This window comes from Vitis riparia, chromosome 7, assembly GCF_004353265.1.
Source record: "Vitis riparia cultivar Riparia Gloire de Montpellier isolate 1030 chromosome 7, EGFV_Vit.rip_1.0, whole genome shotgun sequence".
Classification (NCBI taxonomy): domain Eukaryota; kingdom Viridiplantae; phylum Streptophyta; class Magnoliopsida; order Vitales; family Vitaceae; genus Vitis; species Vitis riparia.
In genome coordinates, this window is record NC_048437.1 from 6,581,422 (window position 1) to 6,608,560 (window position 27,139).

Here is a 27,139-nt window from a genome sequence, read left to right on the forward strand (position 1 = left end):
TTAGAAAACGTTAAAAATTTTAAAGTGTTAAAAATATTAAAAATATTTTCTAAAATTATTGTTATACACCTTAAAGATATTAATTTTTACTTTAATATCATTCTTTGTATCACTCCTCGTAGATATAAATTTTATCATTTATTTTTAATAAAAAAGTTTAAAATGATTGGTTAAGTCTATTAATTTTAAACTAAAATAAGATTATTAGTCATTGCCTCATAAATTCCTATCATCATTTTAGAAATTTCTTAATTCCAATTTTAACCATTGGTCATGGTTCAAAAGTTACAAGGCCCCTTACCCTCTAATCCCATGCTATTTTTCAAACTCAACATTGAATTAAATACCTATCATATGAATATTATGATTGTCATAATATATTTACTTATAAAAAAATAAAAATATTTAAAAGGATAATTTTAGATGACTCTCATCACAATTTGGTTAAATATTTAACCCTCGTAAGTTTGAATTTTTATCAAATATTTTTATTATTTTACTTTAAATGAGAGGGAATGTGAATGAAGACAACAAATAAAAAAATAAATAGAAGAAATATTTGATGAAATTTTAAATTAATAGACACTACGCACATAAAATGTGAATAAAATTGATTTAGTTATATTATATATAAAAAACTAAAGTGTTTATTGACATTTTTTTAATAAATGGCCTTACCATTTAAGTGATTGATTTTTATCATTGTTTTATTTAATTAATTCAATATTGGATACAAATGATTTAGATAATACTTTTCTTAAAAAAACCAAAAAACAAATATCATACAAGTTAAATTTGGATAAACATTATTTTCTTTCACTCTTATTGCTAAAATTTGTCACTATAAATAAAACGGCTTGATTTAGAGAGATGATTTCATTAAGATAACATAAAACCATAAAAGTATGAGTAAAAAATTTAAGTCATTTTTATTCTTGTAATTTAGTTATTTTACAAATACTTTTTTTGTAAGGCTTATCAAGTATCTATAAAACATGTCATGCAAACAATTTTGAAAATAAGAAAATGAAAAAGTTTCTTTAACATATTTTACAAAGTCAAATATAGGTAAATGATCTAAAACATCGTCTTGTTTTTATAACAACTTGTACTTAATCATGTAGATATTATCTGTTCCAGACCTAAATGGTTGCTCACGGCTTAAAAGCGCATCTACTTCATTAAGAAAAACTCATATTTATATAGTGTCAAAAATTTTCCCCCTATCTGATATGGGATGTCACAAACATCCTCTTATGCAAATACAACGAGAACATTGCGTACCACGGAATTACGAGGTCAAACAGACAAACACTTTATATGAGGCCAAACAAACCCCCACATTGAGGTCAAAAATTGGCTCTAATATCATTTTGTAATGACTCACACCCAATCGTGTAAATGTTGTCTACTCTAAGTCCAAATAGACTCTCATGTCTTTAAAACACGTCTACAAGGTTAGGAGTTTGTACATATATAACATTAAGAATTTTATCCCCTATCTAATGTGGGATATCACAAAAAAAGTTGTACCATTTCTCGATTTATGTGTGTCATCCTTGCACATGAGTCATGATAATCTTATATGTAACGAGACACATCAAACCGTGTAGATATTGTTCACTTTGAGCTCATATAGACTCTCGCAACTTTAAAACGCATCTATAAAGTTAAAAAAGATTCATACTTATATAGTGTGAGAAACTTTCTCCCTTATTTATTATGAGATATCACAAGCACCCCCCCCCCCCCCCCCCAAAACACAACATCCTTATTGTGTCTCATATGATTATGAGATCAAATAAACAAACACCTCTCACGAGGTCAAATAGACAAACCCCCACACTAAGGTTAAGGGTCGGTTATGATACCATTTGTAACAATCTATACCCAACTATATAAATATTGTCCGTTTTAGCCCCAGTGGCACCTTCACGACTTTGTAGACATTTTTTAAAGTCGTTAAGGCCCCTTTGGACCCGAAATGGACATTATCCATACCGTTGGATGCGGGTCATTACAGAGAAGATTAGCATGGTCCCTGCACAAGGATGACACGCACAAATCAAGAAATGGTCCAAATTTTTTGTGTGATATCCCACATCATATATGAGAAAAAATTTCTAATGCTATATATGTATGAGTTTTTTTTAACCTTGTAGATATGCTTTAAAGTCGCGAAAACTTCTTTAGGCCTAGAACAAACAATATTTACACAGTTTGGTGCAAGTTATTACAAAATGGTATCAAAATCGATCCAGCCCCAACCCTAGTGTGGGGGTTTATTTGGCCCCATATGAAGTGTTTGTCTGTTTGGTCTCATAATCTCATGGGATACAACGAGGACATTATGTTTACATGGTGGAAATTTGTGATATCTCACATCAAAGATAAGGGAAAGTTCCTAATACCATATTCTGAAACCAAGGTTTAGTTAATCTTGATTTTGATGATAACAAAATAAGGTTTAGAAGTAATGATTATATTTCAAGTGTGATTAGGCAAGACGATTTATAAAGTAGCAATCACAAAGACAAATCAACCCAATGAGAAATTATGAAGAAGAAGACCACCTCAAAGAGAAGTGTTTTTCAAGACCCAAGTTTCATAAGATCTCTTTGTAAGGTTGTTGGTGCACTAGGATTTTCATGCATTACATTATTTACTTATACACCAAAATCATCCAAGAGTTATTTTGTTTTAAATGTCTTAAGAATTGGATGACTTAATGTTTTCAACTAAAACATTGTGTTAAATGTTTTTCAAACTTGTTTTAAAAGATTTTAAGTTGAAAAAGTTGGTTGTTGAGCAAAAAAATGGCTCAATCGGTTCAACCGGTTGAGAAACTGGTCGACCGGTTGTGCTTACCCGGTCGAAGATCGGTCGAGGGATGCCAAAAAGTTTTTCTCTCTCCCAGTGGCCTTCTCTTCCCGGTCGAGGTCCGATTGAGGCCTAACGGTCACCTGCCAAACATTAAATGCTAACGGCTAGTCAACCGGTTGACCCCTAACTCGACCGGTCAAACCCCCTTGACTTTTCTCTTCTATAAAAAGGTTATAATTTTCATTGTTTAAAAAGCTCAACCTTCCCAAACCTTTCTTGAATATATTTGAGCATTTGAAGAGTGTTTTTTAGTGCACCATTGTTCTAAAACTTGCATATCTTTAGTGCACATTTCAATCCTAGTTTTCTTGTATGATTTGAGCTTAAAGTTTTTGTACTAGGATTTTGTGAGATCATTTATTTGTAAATCTTTAAGAGGAAGTTTCTCAAGTGTGGGGTATCACTTGAGGGATTGTTCAAAAGTGGGATATCTCTTGATAAGTGTAAAGGGTGCTTGGAGCCAAAAGTCCAAGATGGTGAATTGGAATCATAATCCAATTGTATTGCTTGAAGGCTTGGTTTGGAAGCCTTAAATTAGTGGAACCTCAAGTTTGGGATTGAAGCTACAAGATAGTGGATGTAGGTCGGGTTGCGTCGAACCACTATAAAATCTTGTGTTTGCATTCTCTTTTCCATACTCTTTTAATTTATATGCAATTGTTTTTATATTGCTTATTATATACTTGCATATAATTGTCTCTTACTTTCACATAGTTTAAATTTGCAAAAAGAGACCATCACTCTATTCACCCTCCCTCTAGGGTGATTACCATAAGTTGAATTAGCCTAATTTTTCTAACACATATAAATATGAGTCCCTCTTGATCAAGTTGACACATTTTAAAGCCATAAGAACCCTTTGGGTACATAGTGGACAATATCTACACGATCGGATGCGGATCATTACAAAAACAAAATGAGGTTTTAAAAATCTTAATTTGTAATAAATAAGAGGAAAATATTATTTTTATAATTGGATATTATATGTCATCATCATAACTTATATCTCACAAAATCACTTTCTTTCACCATTTCATATATTTTTTTACATAATACATTATTATCATCTTTCTATTTATTTATACCCCACTTCAAGGTTTCTAATTTTTATATTGGTTATTGTACCATAAAAGGATATTTGAGTACAATCAATGACTACTAATAAGGCATCACATTTGAAAAATAATATTCAAAACATCAAGTTAAAAACTTGTAATACAATTACTAATTAAACTAATAGTCGGAGTGTTCTACTCAAGGTTGATCCATCAAATCTATGAATAATGGTTTAACAAAACAAAATAAACAATGATTTATTTTCTCAACTTATAAAAACTTCTTGATGTTTATAATAATGTCATTTATGAAAAGTCTTATTTGATAATTTTTACATAAATCAAGAATATAATTGCTATATCATTCAAGTATGATTTGACCATGAATGTATCTATTTATCAATAGTATAACAATATTCATAAAATTACACATATAAATTAATTGTTTCAATATTTCCATTTAGATAAAACTTATCTAACAAAATCATCAAATAGACCATGAAATGTCAACTTTTTGAATAAATATGTATTATGTAATTTGTTTTCAAATAATAAATTAAGATGTTGAAGGGCACACCTATTTTATCACCAATTCATTTTAGGAAAAATAAAACATAAAAAAAATTATATTAGTCACGTAAATATATGTTATTGTCAATGTTAATATGTAACATTTGCAAAAATATGATCTTCAAAATTAGATTAAATAAAACTTAATTTTTCAATAAAAATTATGTAGTTTTTTAAGCATTGGAAGAAAAATGCAAGGTGCAAAAATATATGTTTTTATTTTATTAAAAAGGTTAATGAATTTAAAAAAAACAATACAAATTATAAGTTCTAACTACAAATTATATAATTTTTATTAATATATATGTTTTTATTTTATTAAAATTCATATTGTAAAGAAAATTTTAAAAACAATACAAATTATAAGTTCTAACTACAAATTATATAATTTTTTGTAAAATTGATTGTATTATATCATTTTGATAATGTAACTAGTATCATTTTGATTTTATTGTACCATTTTATTTTAATTTATTATAATTGTTAACAAATAATGTGACGATAAGTTATCTTTTCAATTGCTAATAGGTTTTTTTTTTCGAGACCACAACTTCGTTTTTGTCACTTGCTTGCTAATTTTAAATCTATTAGTTGATTTTTAAATTTTCTAAATACCACACATCCTACTAATGATCTTTTCTTTTAATTGAAACAATCATTTATACGACCTAATAACTTTTCGTATATATGTAATTTTTATAACAGAAACAATAATAAATTTAACTCATACGAGAAAGTTAAACAAATAGTTAATGATCATTATAATGATATTGCTTCTAACTCGTTAAATACACTACTTTCCATTTAAAAACATGCATTTAATAAAAATAAGAATTTAAATTATTAATTAAAAAATTTGTTAAATAATATTTATTTTGATAAACAATATTTAAAGAATATATATATATATTGTCACCTGTGCTATTTTAGTTTTTGCTTATAAAGAAGGCATAGAAATCTAGATAACATTTTTAATAAATATTAACTATTTTTTTTTATTAAATAGCATTTATTTTATTAAAAAAGTTTAATGAATTTTTAATCATATTTGGTATTTCAATTATAATTTATAAAAAAGCATCACTCTCAATAACCTTTTTTTTTTTTTTAATAAATATTAATTAATTTTTTTTCTTTAAATAATATTTATTTTATTTAACAATTTAATAAATTTATATTCACATGCAATAAGGGTGTTATTTCACTACTATCTTCAAAATTATTTTGTTTCTTAATATTAAACTTTTCAAAAACTTAAATATTTTTTATTTTTAAATAAGATTTCAAAATTTAATTGTTAATTTATTTTTATATATATTAACTATAATGTTTTATATTTGTTTAATATTTTTTATATCATATTATTTATTTATTTTCATCAAATTAATCTTATATTTGTAATAAATTTATATGTTTTTTACTTTCATGATTGTTTTGAGTCACGTGTCTCTGTAGTAGTTGCTATATATATGTTTTTATTTTATTAAAAAGATTAATGAATTTTAAATTACGATTGCTATTTTAATGTTAACTTAATAAAAGAAGTACTCTCACTAATGACATTGCTATCTACTTGTAAATACTTTTCAAACCAATGCCAGGTTGGCAGCATGGTACGTGGATTATCTTCAGACACGTGGCTAAGTGGCAACAGCCCCCATAAATGCGCAGCAGGTAATTCCCCCCTCCCTTTAGTCAAATAAAACTAAGAGCATAGCCCACTCTCTCATGGCGCGTGAACCAGTCTCTACCCCATGCTAACTTTGTTTCTATTTCCACGCGCTCATGAATCACGTGATGGAGCCCCCTATTTCTGAAAGTCTCAACAGTGTCTTTTGAAGCCGCAAGGGGCGTCCTGTTTATCAATCCAAGGGGGCGTCCCGATCCTTTTCCACTCATCACCGGACCTTCAAATTTTCCCCCACTTTCTCCCCTTTTCCCTCCCTTTTCTCTCTCTCTTTCCAACCATCACCGATCAGGATTTACTTCTCCCACCGACCAAAGAAATTAATTTATTGTGATCGAAGGTGTGTTTCCGAGTTTCAGACATTTTTCAAAGGCTGTATTTATGGTATTTATGCATATTTCTTATTTAAGCACTATTGATCTGTTCAATTTTTCGTTGGTGTGTTTTGTAAAATATATATTCTTTCCCTAAATTCTGATTCTCGTTAATTGCATTGTGATTTACCCTAAAATAAAATCAAGCACAAGAAAACCGTTTCCCTTGTTTTTGTTTTTTAGGTCGTGGTTGCTGTGACAAAAACTCAAGTCTCTTTGCTGCTCAGTGGCTTTTCAATCAGGTAAGCCTTAATTTCTTTCACTTGGTGAGGTGTGGAATATGAGTCGAATCACTGAACGGTTACTTCTTTTGTTGTTGTTTGCAAAGAGAGTGATCGCTTACAACCCGTTTGGTAGTGTTTTTAAAGAACACTTTTAACCTAAATAGTGTTTTTGAAGAAAAATCAGGGGTCTTGGCAGAATTTAAGAAACACTTTTAAAAATCTGGTAGTTTTTAAAAACACTGCCGAACGGGTTGTTAGTCTATCATGTGTAAATAAACAATGGAATCAGTGCTATTTCCAGTTCAGTTTTTTATTGCTGTGTTCCAATAATTTGGCATTGGCTTAGGACGGAAACAAATGAATTAAGATTGGCATCATATGCTTTTATGTAAAAACTGAAGATTAGCTTCATATCTTCTTTCTGGAGGATGCTTTGTATGCAAAAACTAAGATCAGCTTCTTATGTTCTTTCATCGGATCACTCATGTATCTAAAACTAGCTCTTATTTCCATTTGTAGTCTGTTTGCAAATTTTGAGAGCCAAGAGCTGAAACATATCTATCAGTTAAGAGGAGGAATGTATTTTAGGCTGCCCTTGCTATTGGAATTGGAAATTCCAATTCCATGGACTTCATAATTCTTGCTTGAACTGTAAAATTGTTCTGTGGGATTGGGGTTTGTGGGGTTTAAGCTCAAGTCCTGGCACAATGGTACTTAAAACAGCCCTATAGTGGAAATGGAACTGGAACTGGAACTGACACCAATTATTCTCACTTACAGGAACCCATTCCTTGTAATGGAGTGCAGCTGTTGAAAATCAGTGCAATATATGTATCACAAGTAACCATTATCATTTGAGTTTTGTCTCTTGTGATATTTGAATTTTGAAACATCTTATTGGTGCATGATTTTTTTTTTTTGGGTAAATCTGAGGAGAATTTTGATTTTCTCTTGATTTTATCAACTCAAAAGGCATGAGAAAGGCAAAAACTTTTATAGATGAATGTATCAATTCCAATCCAAATATGCTGTATTGGATGATATACATGCATAATGATGCATGTGAGGTATCAATTCTGATAGAAAGATGGATATTTTTACTGGTGTATGAGTATTGGTGTTTTAGTTTTTTAGTGTTTTAATTATTCTCAACAAAAATTAGTTTTGGGAGAAGAATTGGATCAGTGTTTGGGTAATGGATTTGAGATTTTGTGTAGTGTGTTATATTTTCTAACTAACCTCCATCTATTTTTAGGTTTACTAATTTAATCCTTCCTCGCCCTATGAGGTTTTAATTTAAAATGTCAAGTTTCATCATGACAGGAACATTTTTGGTATCACTTTACCTTTTCCATTGCCCTTAGAAAAGTCCCACTGTGTGTGTAACACAACCTACATGCGTGCTTGGGCACATAGATGTGCAAACAGACACACACACACACGCAGTGCATTCTCCCTTTACTTCTTGCTCCATCTCTCTCCAATGCATACTGCCTCAATTCTCTTCCTTTTTCATATTATTTTTCATCTATCAGTAATGCAGTTAGGGTTTTCTTTAATGATAGGTTTTATCAGTTGGTTTTTTTTTTTTTTTTTTTTGAATCTATCTATAACAAAATGTTAAATCTTTGGGTAGTGGACTTTAAATTTTTTTGTAGTCAGCATAACGAGGTAATTTCTAACCAATTTCATCTGTTTTTTCATTTTCTGATTTGTACTCTCTCACCATGAGGTTTTAATTTAAAAGATAAAGTTAGTTTTCTTTTGGCAATTCGTTATGACGAACATCTTTGGTATCACTTTACCTTTTCCATTATCCTTAGAGAAAAATTCCATTACTGGGTTAAGTGTGTGGTACATGTAGGCACATCTAGACACAAGGTATGTTTGTGCACTGGCATGTATGTGCACAGGTACACAGCGCTATCAGAAATAGGAAACCAATAAGAGCTACCCTATCACACAGCTGAGGGCTCAAAGAGAAGCCCCCAATCCTCTGTCTCCCTCTCCCTCTCTCCCTAAAGCATATTGGCCCAGTTATCTTTTCTTTTATCATAGTATTTTTTTTCAACCAGTAACAGGATTAATGTTTTCTTTTAATGTTAGGTTTCATCAAGTGGTGTGTTTGTGTGTGTGTTTTATTTTTTAATCTTTTTATATAAATTTATCTAAGCATCTCTAATTTGCCTATAAGAAAATGTTAAATTTTTGGGTAATGATCTTTGAGATTTTGTGTAGTTAGAATTAAGAGGTATTTTGTAACCAATCCCATGTATTTTTAGATTTACTAATTTAACCTTGTATAAGGTTTTAAGTTACAATGTAAGGTTAGTCTTCTTTTGGCAATTTATTATAACATGAACATCTTTGGTATCACCTTACCTTTTTCTGACCCTTAGATTATTCCACAACTAGGTTAAGTGTGTGTAGATGCACACACACACACACACACAATGTATGTGTGCGTATAGGCATGCGTATGTGCACACATGTAGATATATGTAGTGCAATAAAAAATAGGAAACCCACAAGCGCTACTCTATTCCACAGCTGAGAGCTCAAAGAAAATACACCAATCCTTTCGCTCCCCTTCTCCTTCTCCCTATCCCACTCTCTTTCTCTTTCCATCTCCTTCTCCCTTTATCTCTCTCTCTCTCTCTCCAACGCATACTACCTTGGTTATCTTTCCTTTATCACATTGTTTATGATTAACCGGTAAGGTGACTAGGGTTTTCTTCTAATTTTGGGTTTCATTTCTTGGTGCCTTGTTTTTTTTTTGGATATGTCTCTAATTGGGCCACAGGAAAATTTTAAATTTGCCTTGATTTTGTATCATCTTATATATTTTCTAATGTTCATTTCTCTACTTGATTTTATGAACATTTTTTTTTTGTATTTCTTCCTTCCTTTTTTCTTAAGACTTTTATGTTTGTCATCAATAGAGGTCCTACTAGAAGTTGTTCACAAATTATGAGTTCATTATATCCACATGTGTGTTCACAAATAATTACATTAGTGTCCAGTACTTCAGTTTAATTTTGTGACTCAGACAGGTTGACTGGCTGGTTCAATGGTGGATCCAGTCTGATCTGGATTTGATAACACTGTCTGCAGACTACCAGTGCAAGCTTTTTATAGAGTTTGCATATAGATTTTATTTCTATTCTTATCTCTTAGTTGGGCTCTCCTGGACAAAATGCTTATTTGCGCTTCATATTTTTCATATAGGTTTTTGCTTTTTACCATTGATAATGGAAATTGAAAGTCAAACAGAGAGTATGGACCAAAGCAATATGCTTCCACCACCACCAGGGACTTTCCAAGATCGTGAAGACCTTATTAAACATGTTCGTGATTTTGGGGCAAACCAAGGATATGTTGTAACCATTAAGAAATCTAGGAAGGACAGAAGAGTTATTCTTGGTTGTGACAGAGGGGGTGTTTATCGTAACAGGCGTAAGATTGAAGAAAGTAAGCGCAAAAGAAAAGCATGTTCACGCCTTATAAATTGTCCTTTTGAAGCCATTGGTAAAAAAGAAGATGATTTGTGGGTACTTACCATAAAAAATGGGGAACACAATCATGAACCTTTCAAGGACATGTCTCAGCATCCATATAGTCGTCGTTTTAGTGAGGATGAGGTCAGACAAATCAAACTAATGACTGATGCTGGTATAAAACCACGCCAAGTGCTTAAGGCTCTCAAAAAAAATAATCCAGAGCTTCAGTCAACTCCGAGGCATTTGTATAATCTCAAAGCCAAGATCCGTCAAGGAAATATATCAGGTTAGATTCCTCTGTGCTTTACCTATGGAGATCAGTTTGAGGACCATACTATCTTGACTTCTTGAATATTGGCAAATAGTGTTTAAAGTAGTTTATAAATTTTTTTGTAACCAAAAAGAGTTTTTGTTTTTTAGAGAAAAGTTTCAAGTCATGGAGACCCAATAGATCTGTTCCTGTAAATACCACAAATCCCTTGGAGTCATCATCAAAGCACAACATTCATCCGGTACTCCTGAATTTGATTTCATATGTGCCCTTTCTCTCTCTCTTTCTCTTTCAACTTCTATGGGCTACAACTCATTTAATTTAAATATAGCTGAAGGTTCCTAATCTTATTGGAGGGAAGTATGTGGATTCACAAGCATGTGCAATAATTGATGTTATAAATCCTGTAAGCACTTAATGCCCCAAAATATTTATCTCCTGATCGAAATATTATAGCAAGTGGTTTTCTAAGTTTTATTCTCCATTTTAGGCCACCCAAGAAGTTGTTTCCGAAGTTCCTTTAACTACTTATGAAGAATTTAAAGCTGCAGTCAGTGCAGCCAAACAAGCTTATCCTTCATGGAGAAATACTCCTGTTACCACTCGTCAACGCATCATGTTCAAGCTCCAAGAGCTCATCCGTAGGGATATTGTATGTATATTTAAAAGTCATTTCTGTTTACTATTGGTTTTGCTCTTCTGAATGTTAATTTGCAGAAGATACTGCTTCTTATTTTCAGGATAAGCTTGCCATGAATATTACTATAGAGCAGGGAAAGACATTGAAGGGTGCTCAAGGTGATGTCCTTCGAGGCTTAGGTTAGTCTTGCACATGCATCTTTTCTGTATTTTTCCCATGATTTTGAAGAGCTTTTTTTAATCTGAACTCAAGTTATCATGATTAAGGCCTCTTGGATTATTGGATTCACATGTAGAGGTTGTTGAACATGCTTGTGGAATGGCTACGTTGCAAATGGGTGAGTTTGTTCCCAATGCGTCTAATGGAATTGATACATACTGCCTTCGAGAACCGCTTGGCGTGTGTGCTGGGATATGTCCCTTTAATTTCCCAGCAATGATTTCCTTGTGGGTATGTTGGCCATACTTATTACTTTTCTGAGGTTATTTATTTTTTACTCAGAAATAGCTGTACTTGAGATGTTTACTGGTGTACTTTTTTGAAACATTTCAAGGTCCTCCCCCAGTGCCTAGAGCATATTTTGCTTAAACTAAGATGCTTATTTGCATCATGCATTTCACAATTTCTCTGGATCAGTAGAAATTTTTAGATAGGCTTCATATGAGTACCCTGAAATATCCTTTTTTATGTCTTTGACTTGTGCAGATGCTGTAAGATTTTCTTATTTAGAATATGTACTCATGAGCAGACATGCTATGTAGTGCACGTTGTATTTTGAGAAATTTTTTGTTTGCGACATCTGGGAAAAAGAATTTCTTCTCAAATTACTTTTATGATATATGCAGATGTTCCCGATTGCAGTTACATGTGGCAATACATTTATTCTAAAGCCATCTGAGAAAAATCCAGGTTATTGCCCTTATACTTTTGGTAAATCCAGTGAAAATTTTAAGAGATATATCTTCTTTTGGACAAATAAAATCATGCTTTTACATGAATCTGTCAACTGGGATGCAACTCATTGTGGGGCTGTATAATCACCAAAGGATGTGAAAGAGCTTGCATGGATTAACTTTTGGTAATATTTCCTTGGCTGCTGATTAGAATGCAATTTTGTTTTTAGGGAAGTTTAAGTCCTAATGATGAAAGCAATTGGTTCAATGCAAAATGAATTTCACTGAGTCCAAGACAGATTACTTTGTTGTATTAGATATTTTTTCAACCAAACTTTTTAGTCACATATTATAACACTGGGTATTATGCTCTTGAGGCTGGCTAATGTGGCAAGGGGATGGAGATGTGGTAAATTCCAAGTTCAAGTCCAACGGGACAGATAAAAGGTTGAATATCCCAAAAAGAAAAGAAAAAAAAAGAAAAAAGAAAAAGAACACTTGTTGCTGATTTCAGTCTGATAACTAGTATTTTTTTTTTGTTCTTATTTTTTAGTGGGTAGTTTGTGTCCAGATGAACCCTTTTTGGTACTTATCTTGAATGGTTTAATCAGTAGTTAAAAGTAATTTCTTTCCTTGTTGACTTGCACATAATAGGCACAAGAATCATACTGTTTTCTGTGAATTATTAAATGGTGCATTATAGAAGTTTATTTACTTGTGGAATGATCTGAAAAGGGTTAAAGAAGACCAAGGAAAAGAAAATCTTTGGCAATCATGCCTAGGGTTCCTAAGCAAGCATCACTTAGGAGAAGACCGTGAGACCTTTCAAAGAAGCTTGATAGCTACTAAAAAATTTCTCAATGAACTCTGTTAATAAAATTTGAAAAACTGAATAAGCTTATATATAATCTCATAGAACACATTCTTCTGATAAAACTAAAACTCTATTTCCTAATAGGAATATAACTCCCTTTCCTAATCAAATTAGAAGCTAAACAAATAGAAATTTGACAAAAAATTGAAAAGAAGAAGGAATTAAATCCTTTCCTAACCCTAACAAAATAAAAGGTTTTCAAATAAATTAATCAAACCCATACTACCACTATAAAAATTGCTAAACTGCCCTTCTTGAAATATTTTCTTCTCTTTTTCATAAGTCATTTTTTTTTTTTGATAGGCAAACAAGAATATATAAAAACGTTGATCAAAGAGCGGGGTGCACACCCCAGGTGCATGAGAGGTATACAAAGGATGCCAAAACAATAAGCATATCCACCTCAAACATGCACTCAAAACACTCTCCCACTAACTAACACTCAACCTATCAATAAAATCTGACAAGGATATAGGGCCATCTTTCATATGTCTTCAAAGGGGACATCCAACATTATCCCCATTAATAAGACTATTATGTTTAGGTGTACATAACTTAGAGAGTTTTGGTTTTCTTGGATATGTGTGTATATATATATATATATATATATATATATATATATATTTTGATAGACAAAGGTAGATAGAATTGGGAAGATCTCATACCTATGTAAGACTTGCCTTTTTTATTTTTGTTTTTTAATTTTTTTTCCTTGTTAATTTTTAATTTTTTTTTTTAATACACATCTATCTATCCATCCATCCATCTATCTATCTATCTATATACATGTATATAAAGCGTCTCCAAGAAGCCACAACAAAGTACACACGATCTATACATTACTGCCAAAAGAAATAGGCAAGCAAAAGAGAGAGAGAAGAAACAAAAAACAAGCCCACTCTCTTTACTTTGAGCTTATCCAATCTATAAAGTCTATCGTATTCAAAGAATGATTATCTACATGCAATCTCACCCATTCCAAAAAAGCGTTCATAAAAGAGAGTTTAATTGTTTGTTCTAAAGTTGCAAATCTTCAAAGGCCTTTCTATTCCTTTCCTGCGACAACATCTATAACAAACACAATGGAGTGGCCCGCCAAACCATTTTTCATTTCGTACCCACGAAAGTTCAATGCTAGCTTAGTAGAGTTCCTTTTATTGTTGAATAGATCATCCAGACCACACCAAACAAAGACAAAGTCAACAGCCATAGAATACTTGCTTTAGGACAATGAAAGAGCAAGTGATTACTTAATTCTTCCTTCCTTTTACATATATAGCATCTGTACGACATTATTCTTCCCCTCCTTTTTAGCTGATTGGCTGCCAAAGTTCTACCCCATGAAGGTCCCAAGCAAAAAAAACCCCACCTTCACAGGAATCTAGGAATTTTTGACACATTTTGTAGGAAAAGACTCACTTCTTCCCTAGACTAGGAAATGGTAGAAAGATTTGATGGAGAACTTGCCACTTTTGGCTTCCTTCCACTCCAAACTATCATCCTCTCTCTCTTAATTGTGCACACTCGAAGTTTTTGGAAAGAGGTTGTCACTTCTTCAAGCCTGCTATTGTGAAACAGTCTTGAAAAGTGAAGCCTCCACCAACCTCTTCCCCTAGACTGCTCCCATACTTCCACTACCCAAGCATCATTAGTGAGAGTTATAGAGAACAAGATGGAAAAGATTCTTTTGAGGATAAATCACCAAACTACTTGTCTTTCCAAAATTTTACCCTCCTTCCATTGCCAATTGTAATGCGAAATCTATCCTTGATGGAGTCCCATACATTTATGATCGCCTTCCACACACTCACCCCATGTCCATCTCACTTTGTTGAACACTAACCCTCTTCTTCTTCCCTAAATTTAAGAATAATAATTAGCTTCCAAAGGAGTTCCCTTTTAGTTGTGAATCTCCAATACCATTTGCCAAGAAGAGCTTTGTTTAGGATGAAGAGATTTCTAATGTTAAGATGTTCATGCATTTTGTCCCAATACCATTTAACAAGATGGGGTTTTTTTTGCAAGTATTGCCTCGCTCCAAAGAAAGTTTCTTTGGATTTGTTCTAACTTAAGACTCACCTTTCTCGGGATTACAAATAGGATATGAAATAGATTGGAAGACTAGAAAGAGTGTTCTTTATTAAAATAAGTATCCTTCATTCGGAAAGGTATCGTCTTTTCCACTTAGCAATCTTCTTTTGAAATCTCTCCTCCACCCATTCTTCGATTTGAAGATCTTTTCTTATTTGAGTGGAGCTCCTAGTGGAAGGCCTAAATAAAATGAAGGTAGATGCCTCACCCTATAATCCATAAGAGCAGCTAGTACCTCCTCATCATCAACACTCCCGATTGGAATGAGCCACTCTTCTTCAAATTAATTTTTAGTCCAGATAATGCCTTAACCACATGAAAGCCCAACTCAAATATTCCAATTACTCTTGGCTAGTGTCATAGAACACAAGGGTATCATCAACATACAACAAGTGAGTCATTTCTAACCCCTCACCACTTCTACCCCCCACCTTGAATTCTGGGATGAAACCCCCTTCCTTCGTCCTTAAACAAAGTTAAATAAGGGCTTTCATGGCCAAAACAAATAAATAAGGAGACAAAGGGTCTCATTGCCTCATCTCCTAAGAATTTTTGAAGAAATCCATTAGGGTCCCATTTACTAGCATTGAGAATCTTGTTGTAGAAATATATTGCTTGATCTATCTGATCCATCTTTTGCTAAAACCCATCTTCTCCAAAATTGTCATTAGTGAATCCCATTTAACATGATCATATGCCTTCTCAATATGCATTTTGCAAATTATGCCATTGATGCTACTCTTTAACCTTGACTCAATCGCCTCATTTGCTATAAGAACTGCATCAAATATTTGTTTGACCTCCACAAAAGCGCATTTTTTTTTTAGTAATTTGAAAGCACTTCTCTTGCCACTTTTTCAAGTTTATTGGCTAAGACCTTGCCAAACTTCCCTACTAGGCTGGTAGGTTTGTAATGTTTCAAATCCTCTGCTTCACCTTTCTTGGGGACCAAAACCAGAAAAATAGCATTAAGACATCTTTTGAAAGAATTGTCAACGAAAAGCTCCTTGAAAAACCCTATTAATTCTTAAAACAATCAATTAGTTTAGTGTGACCTATCAAACGTGGATTCTTTCTTTTTTATTTTTTTTTATCCCACTAGTCAAAATCATCTACATCTTGTCAACTGATTTTTACAGCTAATTACTTCTCAATGTGATGATATTAAAACAAAAACAACTTTTTTTTTTTTTTTTTTTTGTATCCCACTAGTCAAAATCAACTACATCTTGTCGACTGGTTTTTACAGCTAATTACTTCTCATTGTGATGATATTAAAACAAAGACAAAATCTCACCAATAGGAGGGTTCAAATGTGTCAAACTTAGCTTGATTTATGAGTTCTGAATCTTCTGATCATCCAATTTGCATATTTTTCTTTGAGCCTATGAGAATCACCTCCTTGAATGGATTTCATTTTACTTGCAATAGTTCTTTATTAGGGATGGTAGCTATGTAGATAGTGAAATATTCCAGTTCAACGACAGAGTGAATGGAGCAAGAAGTGAGAGAGATTGGAGAAAATGGTAGTAAGCCCCCTGAAAGGCCTCAGGTGGAGAATTCGAAGAAAGGGTTTCTGAAGCAGAAAGACTCAATTCTACAAAAATCCAAAAGTTCCCTTAATGGTCATCTGTTAGGTCTATTTATAGGGGTATTTTGGATAAAAGTTAATTAAGGTGAAAAATCATTGATTATGACACAACATTTGGTAGTACCGTGTTGCCATTTAATTCATCAGAATGGAGCCATTAATGACATAAACTCTGGGAATGCATCCACATGTCACTGTTCTTGCATGTGCTGAGTATCTATAAGTCACATGTCAATGTAAAATTAGGCATCAACACCTTTAGATTAAGTTCTCCCATCTTTTGGTACTCTTAGATTCTGGTTGGTTCTGAAAACTGCAGGGAAAGGAAAAAAGAAATTAGAAGCAATCTTCATGTCTCTTGTTCAGTTGTGATGGAAGATGTGAAGGGAGAATTATTTGAAAATTTGTACATTTTCAAACTCCTTATTGTTTTCCTTCCCCTATTATTTGAAAAAGTAAATAAGTTAGAGAGTAGGAAAAAGAGGAGAGATCAAACTTGTTTTTTTATTGTTTTCCTTCTCATTTTCTTACATTTCCTTTTTTCCTTCGCCTATGATTTGTCTTTACTATTTCTGAGATATAAACAGGGCTTTAGTGATTCTTATGCCCTTTAGAAAATTAAAATTAATATCAAGGCAATTTCCTAATAAAAGAATGTCATTTGTGGTTAGGATTTGGGCTTACGGGCTAGTGCATCCAATTTAGTAGATCAATTAACAAATGAGCTTGACTTAAATAAATGAGACTGCTCAAAATTAAATGGATGGTATAAGGATATCTTGCAGGCTACCTTATAGCGTCGCTGGTTTTGGTCTGCAGTTTTATCGGATGCATCTTACTCTTATACTTGTAGTTGGAATTTTTGTTTGTTTAAAATTATAAATGGTTGATAAGATTTATACTCTGTGTTCTTCAGGGGCTTCAATGATACTGGCAGCTTTAGCAATGGAGGCTGGTTTGCCCCATGGTGTCTTAAATATTGTTCATGGCACCAATGTAAGCTTTGCTTCTTAGGTGCCCTTATTCATTTAACCATTTAGCTTATATTGTGATTAAAAAGGATTAATTCTCTTGTTCATAATCAATAGATTTATTAAAGCCTAGTTGTTACTAGGAAGCTATCCCCAGTTTCCTTAGAGAGGCTGTGTTGCTGTTGTGCTTGGCTATGCCATATATTTCATTTCATTTCTTTCTCCTTTTACCTTAACTTTTTTTTACACATTTTCCTTAATTATTTGTATTGAATCAATTTCCCATGCCACTTTGATGCTCCAGTTTTTAGGCACTTGATTAATTGTTGATGGATTTCTTAAATCAATTTGAGCAGGATATTGTCAATTATATTTGTGATGATGACGATATAAAAGCTGTATCATTTGTTGGTTCAAACACGGTAAGTCAAATCCCCTGTATTTTGGTACTTTATGCTTATCTATGCAGTGATAATTCAAATGGTGGATGTTTGGCCCTCAGGCATGGCTCAGGTGGTAGGGGGTTGGGGTGGAGATGGAAAGGTTCTAGGTTCAATTCCGTGCGTGTGTGCATAGAGAGAGAGAGAGAGAGAGAGAGAGAGAGAGAGAGAGAGAGAGAGAGAGCAATCACCTACCAGAAAGGGAGAAAAATCTAGTTATGGATGTTCATACAGACATGTACTAATTCTTATTGGGGTTTACAATGTGATTTGTTGTAAGAAAATGATCTATTCCCTATTTAACTGAAAGAAAAAATATCTGCTCCCAATTATTCACATATAATATAAGTCAGGTGCAATTCCGTTTTAGCCTGAAGAGTGTCATCAGCATCCCCTAGTGCTTTCAAAAGGAAATGCATTGAAATAATCATCTTGTGACCGAGCTTCTTTGCTAAGAGCCAACATCATGCAAGTGATGCTGAACCTCTTCTTTTGAAAAAAAAAAAAAAAAGAAAAAGAAAATGCAAGTGTAGTGTTTCCAGTTTTCAGTTGTTGGAGTTCAACTCTTACCGTTTTACGCATATTATTGAACTTTTGATATGACTATAGGCATCAAGATGATATTATTTAACTCCTCATGATATTTTCTTTCTTTTCATCAATCTTGAAGGCTGGCATGAACATTTATGCTAGAGCAGCTGCTAGAGGGAAACGTGTTCAGGTCAGTATACTGTTTATTTTCTTTGTGCTAATTGCTCTGTCTCTCTCTGGGTGTTTGTAATGCCTAGACTTAAATAGAAACCTGCACAAACTAATTGATTACTGTGCTCACTTTTTAGTCCAACATGGGAGCCAAAAATCATGCAATCATCATGCCTGATGCAAGCATGGAAGCTACCTTGAATGCCCTAGTTGCTGCTGGTTTTGGTGCTGCCGGACAGAGGTGCATGGCACTTAGCACAGCGGTTTTTGTTGGAGGGTCAATCCCATGGTATTTTAATTTTTTGTCTTTTTACCATAATGCCTTTTTTTTTTTTTTTCATTCTGAATAAATTCTGGGTTTATATATTTGAAGGTTGTTGCCTATAATCACTACCATATGCTGTTTGTTTCCAGTCTGAACACATGCATGCTTAAGTATTTGATGATCTGTGTCACCGTGTTTTACAATCCCCCTGAATCTGAATTGGTTTAGATTGCCAAATCTATGGCTGAATACAGCAATTTTATTTTATTTTGCTGATATCCAAAAGATATGGTAAACTTCATTTCCAGCCTGACTAGGTGAATGGTAAAGTTTTTACTGAACTGTCAATGTTTGATAATTTATAATATATTGGACAATCTTTTCTCAAAAGAGACTGGTGCAATAGCTTGTTTTTCCTGAATCTGAGCTTGTTTGGATTGCCAAGTCTACAGCTGAATATCAGCAACTTCATTTTCTTTCCAATAACCGAAGGATTGGTAAATTTTCTTTGATTTAATTTTTTTTTTTCTTGTGGCACCCAAACTTATCTTAGGTTTGTTTGGTGCCCCCTGCTGAGATCCACATTTGGTTGAACCTTTGCATTCTTTTAAAGTGAATTTTAAAATTTGGCCATCCAGATCTCTCTTGTTTGGATTTGCCTTTTTCAGTATTCTCTTTTGTCCCCAGCACAACTTCTAGAGATCATTCTATCATCTTCTTGTTTTTTTTTTTTTCTGTTGATTAGTAAATGAGATTTGTACTAAAAAGCACCAAAAAGGGCGCATCAAAGTATACATAATGTATACAATGGCAGCCAAAAAGCACCAAAAAAAGGAAGAGAAAACAAAAAGCCACTCCCTTCCTCAAACCGATCTCATACCAATCAATGAAATCTACTATGGACATCAATCTTTCATCTATAAACAGTTTGGTCCAAGTTAACAAGTTACACAAAAACAGGTATTTCAGCCTTTGGATTGAGAGTTCCACATTCTCAATAGATCTTTTATTTCTCTTTCCAAATGGTCTAGAAGAGGCATAAAGGAGCTGCCCTCCAAACTTTTTTCTGCTTTCTTCCAACAAAGGAACCATGCCAGCCTAGCAGAGTCTCTCTAACTGTGGACTGCATCACCCAATAAACTCTAAAGAGAGAGAATAATAGCTCCCACAATACCCTTGCCTTGTCACAATGTAAAAGGATGTGGTCAATTGACTCCTCACGAGACAGACATAGGAAACAATGGTTGGCCAAAGACCACCCCCTCCTTTGAAGTTGATTAAGAGTCAATGCTTTTCCCCAAGTCGCCTCCCATGCAAAAAAGCTCACCTTAGGAGGAACCCCACACATTCCACACAACACTAGAAGGGAATTGCACTGCCCTTTTTATCTCTAGGCTAGCATAAAGTGATTTAACAGAGAAAGTCTCACTCTTCGTTTCAACCCAACACACTTTATCCTCTGTACCCTCTTCTACCACTTTATCTTGAAGTCTTGCCAAAAAGCGTTCCACAATAACAATCTCCCAATCATTTAGAGGCCTCGGGAAGTTGGGATTCCAGCTGCCCCCCTCATTAGAATGCTGCCACAACTCCACCACCCAAGCATCTTTAGAGTTAGAAAGGGCAAATAAAGAGGGAAAAGAAACATTTAACGGCTCATCCCTACACCATTTATCTTTCTAAAACTTTATCCTTTTCCCATTGCCTACCGAAAAGGACAATTTACAACTAACTAAATCCCTTAACTTCCTTATGGTCTTCCATAACCCAACACCATAGCCTCCTCTCGCTTCCTTAAAGCACCAACCCTCTTCCAAATCCCCATAATTACACAATCCTTGGCATCTGGAAAAGAGACAAAAAGTAGATTGGCAAACTAGATAACGTGCTTCTAATCAACATTAGTCTTCTCCCCTTGGAAATATATTGTCTTTTCCACAATGCCAATCTTTTGTGGAATCTTTCTTCCACCCCATCCCAAGCCACCAATGAATTCCTATCATCTTCTTGTTGTTTGTTATAGAATTTATTCCTCTTAGCAGTATCCTACATAAATTCTTATGATTCTGGGTTTTGGACTTTAGTTGTTAACAGATAGTAAGTTGTGCTACTTGCTGGAAATTGAATTAAAATGTTTCAAGGAAGGTGTTAATGCTTTAAATTGATATTTTGCAATCATTTTCCAGGGAAGAAGAACTTGTGGCATGTGCCAAAGCACTCAAAGTTAATGCAGGAACAGAGCCTGGTGCAGACCTTGGTCCAGTGATTAGCAAAGAGGTACAAACAAACCTTGGAATTGATTTCCCCTTAATTGAGAACAATTGCATTAAAAATTGATTTTCTCTTTATGCTAAATGTTTTTGTTAAGTTTCAAACTTTCCTAGAGCTTAAATTGTTAGGTAGTGAACCCACAATGTATATTAAATTATTACACTCCTAGATTGATACTTTCCCTTACATGCAACCTCATATCCACATGTAGAGAGACAAAGTAGTAATCACATATTACAGATAAATAGATGCATGCTTACATGCGGAGAGAATGCTTGTAGTTATGGATTATGGATGAATAGATGAGGAAATGAAAGTAGGAGAGACTATAGTTGAGACTCTAACTAACCATAGTTTTGATATGACGCCAAGCTACCAATTGACCTAGATGCCTAGTTGTTAGGATATGAGTCCATAATGTATACTAGCTTAACAATTCTCATATGTTTGTGTGAAATGCTTTATATTGTAGAGATCATTTTTTGATAGGCCAAGAGTAAGTACATTAAAAGCGTCCAACAAAAGGGCACAAAAAAGTATATTTGATGTATACGAAGGCACTAAAAGACCAGACACAACAGAGAGAGCCACAGAAACAACTTCTCTCTATTTAGAGCTCAGTTAGTCAATGAATTCTGCCTTGGATATTGAGAAATCTCCTTTGTACACTCTAACCCACTTCAAAAATTTATACATAAAGGATTTTATATTAGAAAGATCATAGTGCACCTACCATTTTTAGATGTATGAGTTTCCAGTCTCTGGTTTCTTTGGTTGTCAATGTTAATCATGTTTGCTTGTTAGATAATTACTTCGTTGAATTTATGTTGTTTTCTGATTTTTTTGATCTGCTTGGTTTATTCTCTCTCAGGCAAAAGATCGTATATGCAGATTAGTTCAAAATGATGTTGGAAGTGGTGCCAGACTTGTCCTGGATGGGAGAAATATTGTGGTATTCCTTTGTTTCTTTCCTGTTGTAGCATTACATATTTGTTATTGCTTCCAAATTCTTCTTGATTATTCTCTTCTGGTGAATTTACTCTTTATGTGAGTTAGTGTAGTGGTCAGACAAAGAAAGGAGCACTCTTGTATTAATGATGTTCCCAGTGTCAACTTTAGTAAATTGCCCAAGGTCAGAAAGGTGTAGTGTGGAAGGTGCTTGTGGTTTGAGACATTTGGTGTATTCAGGCAGTCAAAACTTGCTTACCATGGCTGTGAACACCAAAAAATGGAGAATGCTGGCCCAAGTTATCTGAGTGTCAAGTTGTCAATTCACATACATTGCCCAAACTCAGAAAGGCATCCTCTAAAAGTCACTTTTGGTTGGGGAGAGTTTGGTGGATTCAGACAGTTAAAACTTGTTCACCATGGCTGTGAACAAGGAAAGAAAAGGGAGAATGCTGGCTAGTTATCGGAAAGTCTTTGTCTTAGAAAACATTTGGGATTGTGGGTAATGTGGGCCACATGAGGATTTGTGGTCTTTATTTTCGTGATCAAGACTAAATTTTTGATTTATTGATCCGCCCATTCAAGTCCTAGTCTATTATAAACATCCTCCCCCCATGCATCATTTCTCCACCTTTTGGGGAGGCATGGTCCTTTCAATTTCAATTATGACTAGTAAAGCATGTGTTATTTTTTTTTTTTCTGAGAAAATATCTTCTTTTATTCTATTTGATATTGTAATATAAGTTTTATTTTTCTGTTGTTTGATTCAAATGTGGTAGCTGTTCCCATTCCCTTAACTTGTTTTTTTTTTTTTTGATAAGTGTTCCCATTCCCATAACCTCATTCCCAGATCCTGATTTACCTACAGTTACTAGCCCCTTCATGACTTTCTATCTGACATCTTACATGTGGGGAGCATTGGTTCTTTTTTATGCTGTCAGACTCGCTTAACTTGAATTTTAATCATGTAAAGTCTGTTATGATGGAAATATATCTAAGGAGAGAAATGCATGTCAAATAGGTTACAAGATTTCATAAGCATTGTCTGATTTTACAAGCTTGCATTTTATTATGCTTTAAGGTCGTTGGGATGTATATATATTTGAAGAGAAAAATGCATGTATGTTAGGCTTGCATTTTGTAAGCCTTGTCTGAATGTTCTGACTTCTTTTGAATTCAAATAGGTTCCAGGATACGAGTATGGAAACTTTGTTGGGCCTACTATCTTATGTGATGTTACTACCAACATGGAGTGCTACAAGGTATCTTATCTTCATGCTTCCAGTCTTGCTGTTAACATTTTCAGAATGAATGGACGGGTAATTTATGATTCTCAGTGGAAGAAGAGTTGAACCAAAGACCTTGGCATATTCTTGACCGCACTGTATCTTGTGTTGAGCAGGAAGAAATCTTTGGACCGGTTCTCCTCTGTATGAAGGTATTTTTAAGTTGCTGCTTATCTTGGTTCTTTTTTCTGAACGATCTCATGGTTTAAACTGGAAATTGTTTGATATATTTTCTTTTGTTGACCACATACAGGCTGACAGCCTAGAGGAGGCAATAACCATTGTTAACAGAAACAAGTAATTACCTTACTCTTACTCTTCCTAACCCTAAGGTGCCCTTTGGATGGTGTCTTTTAATGTGTTTTTCTGTCCAACACAAATTGGTCTTGAATAAAGCTACTTAGGCTATGTTTGGTTCCCGGAAAATTTGAGGGAAAATACGAGGGAAAGAAAATACAAAGGAAAAGTAGAAGGAAAGAAAAAGTGAAGGAAAATAAAAAAATAGATTAAAAGTTGATAAATTATTTTTTTTGTTACTTCAAACTTATTTTATTTATTTTAACTCATCAATACAAAGATTAAATAATTTAAAAATATATAAATTTTTAATTAGTTTTAATTATATTTGATTTTCTTTGATATTTTTCATAGGACAACCAAACATGAGAAAATCATTTTCCTTAGTATTTTTTTTCTTTCCTTTGTACTTTCCGGGAACCAAACATAGCCTTAGTATTTGCTTTTGAAGAATGTGTTGCATGACCTTTTCTTATTTATTTTTCCTTAGGCTATTTTTGGATCTGGAAATAGTGAGGAAAGGGAAAAAGGAAAGAATAATAATAATAAAAAAAGATAAAATTCTTTTGTTTGGATGTAGAAAATAGGAATGGAGAAAATATTATGAAAATAGGGGGAAATTTATATGCTTAAAAACACTCCATTTTCTGTTGGAAATTTTAAGAAAACTTTCTAATATAGTTGAGAATTTTTTATTGGTTTAAGGCATTTTATTTTCATTTCATTTTTCCCTTTTCCTTTTCTTCGAATAAAAAACAATCCTAAGAGTTGGAAGCAATGGAAAAATGAGTTCTTAAAGCGTTAGGATGTTGTAACTTCTAGAAATATGCATTTTTATAACTCTCAAGAACACAATGCAGCAAAGTGAAAATCAAAATTCATCCTTGATAAATTATAATCCCTTGAAATACCATTTCTTGTCATCTTCTCATTATAGGTGCAGCAATGGAGCTTCCATTTTTACCACATCGGGTGTTGCTGCGAGGAAGTTCCAGAATGAAGTTGAGGCTGGGCTGGTAGGTTAATCTCTTTGATCTGGCAATTAGAAGCTAAGAATTGCTTGAGCCTGGTTTCACTCAATTCAAGTTGGAGGTTGTTTTCTGACATAAACTGGTTTCGACTCAGGTTGGGATTAATGTTCCTGTTCCAGTTCCTTTGCCATTTTCCTCATTCACTGGATCCAAGTTATCTTTTGCGGGTGATCTCAATTTCTGTGGTATAATTTTTTATTCATGCTCCTCCTCTCTCCCTCTCTCTCTCTCTCCAGTTGAAATTGGTGTGGTTTAATGATTTAATCAAGCGTACCTAAAGATCTATTCACTCACTGCTGAACAGGAAAGGCAGGTGTACAATTTTACACCCAGATCAAAACAGTGGCACAACAATGGAAGGATTTGCCAAGCCGAGGAGTCTTGCTAGCTAACCCTTCATTATCTGAAACAGATATAACAAGCCGGGGGGTATCCTTAGGATTGCCTCCAACGTCTGAGAGAGATTTGTCCAGCCAAGGGGTATCACCAGCCGTTCCTCCAACATCTGAGAGAGATTTACATATCAATGGAGCATCACTGCCTGTACCTCCAACAACTGATTTGGACATGCAAAGCCAGGGAGGATCCCTGGCTTCACCTGCAACATCTGAGATGGATGTACCGGACCAGGAAATGTCACTATCTATGCCTTCGGAAACTGAAAGGGATTTGCGGACTCAAGGAATGTCACTGGGAACGCCTCAAGCATCTGAGAGGATGTATCTGCCTCAAAAATCTCATTGGAATGACACTCTGCTCCCCACATCTCAAAGAACTGAAACTATTCCACCAACTTCTGAGAGGATTTATGCACCTACAACGTCCCATAGGAATGACAACATGGTTACAGTGACTCAGAGAACTGACATGGCCATGGTTCCATCTTCAGAAGGGGTATACATGCCTACAACATCTCACCGAAATGACAATATGGTTCCATCATCTCAAAGGACTGATGCTACTGTCCATCCAACAGAGAGGGTATACGTGCTGGCAACATCTCACAGGAATGATAACATGGTACAAACTTCTCAAAGGACTGACATTACTATGCATGCAGCTTCTGAGAGGGTATACATGCCTGCTACATCTCACAGGAATGACAATATGGGTTCCACATCTCAGAGGCCTGACATTGCTGTGCACCCAACTGAGAAGATATACATGTCTGCAACATCTCATCGGAATGACAGCATGGCTCCGACATCTCAACGGACTGATATCATGCCTCAAGCTTCTGAGAGGATGTATATGCCTTCGGCAGTTCACAGGAATGGTGGTATGCCACCCACGTCTGAGAGGTTGTACATCCCTGGAACATCTCAGAGGATGTATACTCAAAACCCGATGATTTCAATCGATGAATTTTCTGGCCAGGGAGCATCACTGACGTTTCCTACATCTCAGAGGATATAGGAATAAGGTGCTGCGTTATTTATTTTTATTTTAGGAACCTCACAGACGAAGAAATCTCATAATGGCCAGGAAAAAATGATTTTTGTTCTCTCTTTCTCCCTCTTTTTTTTTTTTTTTTGTTGTTGTCGGTAGATGACTACAAGGTTTCTCTTCCCCATATTCTATCCTTCAACTGCCTTTACCTTACTTGGTTATGAGAGAGGTCTACATTCCGTGAAGCATGGAGGAAAAGCGGCCTCCATCTGTGAAGAGTGGTATTCCTCTTTCATTGATTCGTCTCTGCCAAATCAAGTCAGCAGCAAGCATCTGTGGAGAATGGTATTTGCTCTTTTTGTTGCTTTGTTTCATGCTGCGGCTTCCCCTTCTGCTTCAACTCCAGGTTCAGAAATAGAAGTCTTATGTAGCAAAGGTCTGATATTTTGGGTAGGGTTAGCATTATACATGGTTTAAAAGTGTAGGTAGCTAGCGGGGAGCAGAGTCTGAAATGAATTATAAAGATGGGGGAGGCATTTGAACATGAGGAAAATCAACATATAATTACTAACCACTTTGTTCCTCCTTTATTAATGCACCTATTTATTGGTTTCTAATCAAGGTTTCTGTTTTTGTTTTTTTGTTTTCATTTTTTTTTTTTAAAGAAATGAAAAAACTAAGGGAGGTATTTGAAGAAATTTCAAATTTATGGATGTTAGATATATTTAGTAACTAATCTTGATGGAGGTGAATAAAATTAACCTTGGTTAAAAAATAGCTTTTTGAACATTGTAAATGATATTTGGGATTTTTTTAGGAATAGAAGTTTTATTTTAAGTTTATTTGAAAATTTGAAATATTGTTTAATATGTTTTCTATGCAAATA

The 27,139-nt window shown here is 34.0% G+C and overlaps 1 protein-coding gene, 1 non-coding gene and 1 pseudogene across 7 annotated transcripts; 2 read left to right on the forward strand and 1 right to left on the reverse strand.

Moving 5' to 3' along the window:
* Positions 1–1,521: 1,521 nt before the first annotated feature.
* LOC117919474 lies at positions 1,522–1,624 on the reverse strand. The gene has a single exon (XR_004652071.1). It is a non-coding gene; the product is annotated as a U6 spliceosomal RNA (small nuclear RNA).
* Positions 1,625–1,993: 369 nt separating this feature from the next.
* Positions 1,994–2,087, forward strand: LOC117919473 (annotated as a pseudogene).
* Positions 2,088–6,368: 4,281 nt separating this feature from the next.
* LOC117918025 lies at positions 6,369–26,874 on the forward strand. Of its 6 annotated transcripts, none has more exons than XM_034834556.1 (22): positions 6,369–6,579; positions 6,753–6,811; positions 7,574–7,633; positions 10,022–10,579; positions 10,714–10,805; positions 10,896–10,970; positions 11,055–11,216; positions 11,305–11,383; positions 11,500–11,654; positions 12,050–12,113; positions 17,570–17,649; positions 17,981–18,046; positions 18,735–18,785; positions 18,904–19,055; positions 21,218–21,308; positions 22,174–22,254; positions 23,435–23,569; positions 23,653–23,688; positions 23,790–23,833; positions 24,771–24,849; positions 24,959–25,049; positions 25,169–26,874. In XM_034834556.1, exons 4-22 carry the CDS (start codon positions 10,045–10,047, stop codon positions 26,278–26,280), a joined length of 3,180 nt encoding a protein of 1,059 aa, XP_034690447.1. In that variant the 5' UTR covers positions 6,369–6,579; positions 6,753–6,811; positions 7,574–7,633; positions 10,022–10,044; the 3' UTR covers positions 26,281–26,874. The 6 variants fall into 6 exon arrangements, with proteins under 6 accessions (XP_034690447.1, XP_034690448.1, XP_034690445.1 ...); XM_034834557.1 differs by having other exon boundaries at positions 6,369–6,535; XM_034834554.1 differs by lacking the exon at positions 7,574–7,633.
* Positions 26,875–27,139: the final 265 nt, after the last annotated feature.

Bases quoted from the DNA above. Each gene is read 5' to 3' on its own strand.
- LOC117918025 (XM_034834556.1), top strand. From the start codon at position 10,045: ATGGAAATTGAAAGTCAAACAGAGAGTATGGACCAAAGCAATATGCTT. The intron at 18,786-18,903 runs GTCAGTATACTG...CTCACTTTTTAG, and splicing joins CTAGAGGGAAACGTGTTCAG to TCCAACATGGGAGCCAAAAA. The intron at 23,570-23,652 runs GTAATTTATGAT...TGTGTTGAGCAG, and splicing joins TTTTCAGAATGAATGGACGG to GAAGAAATCTTTGGACCGGT.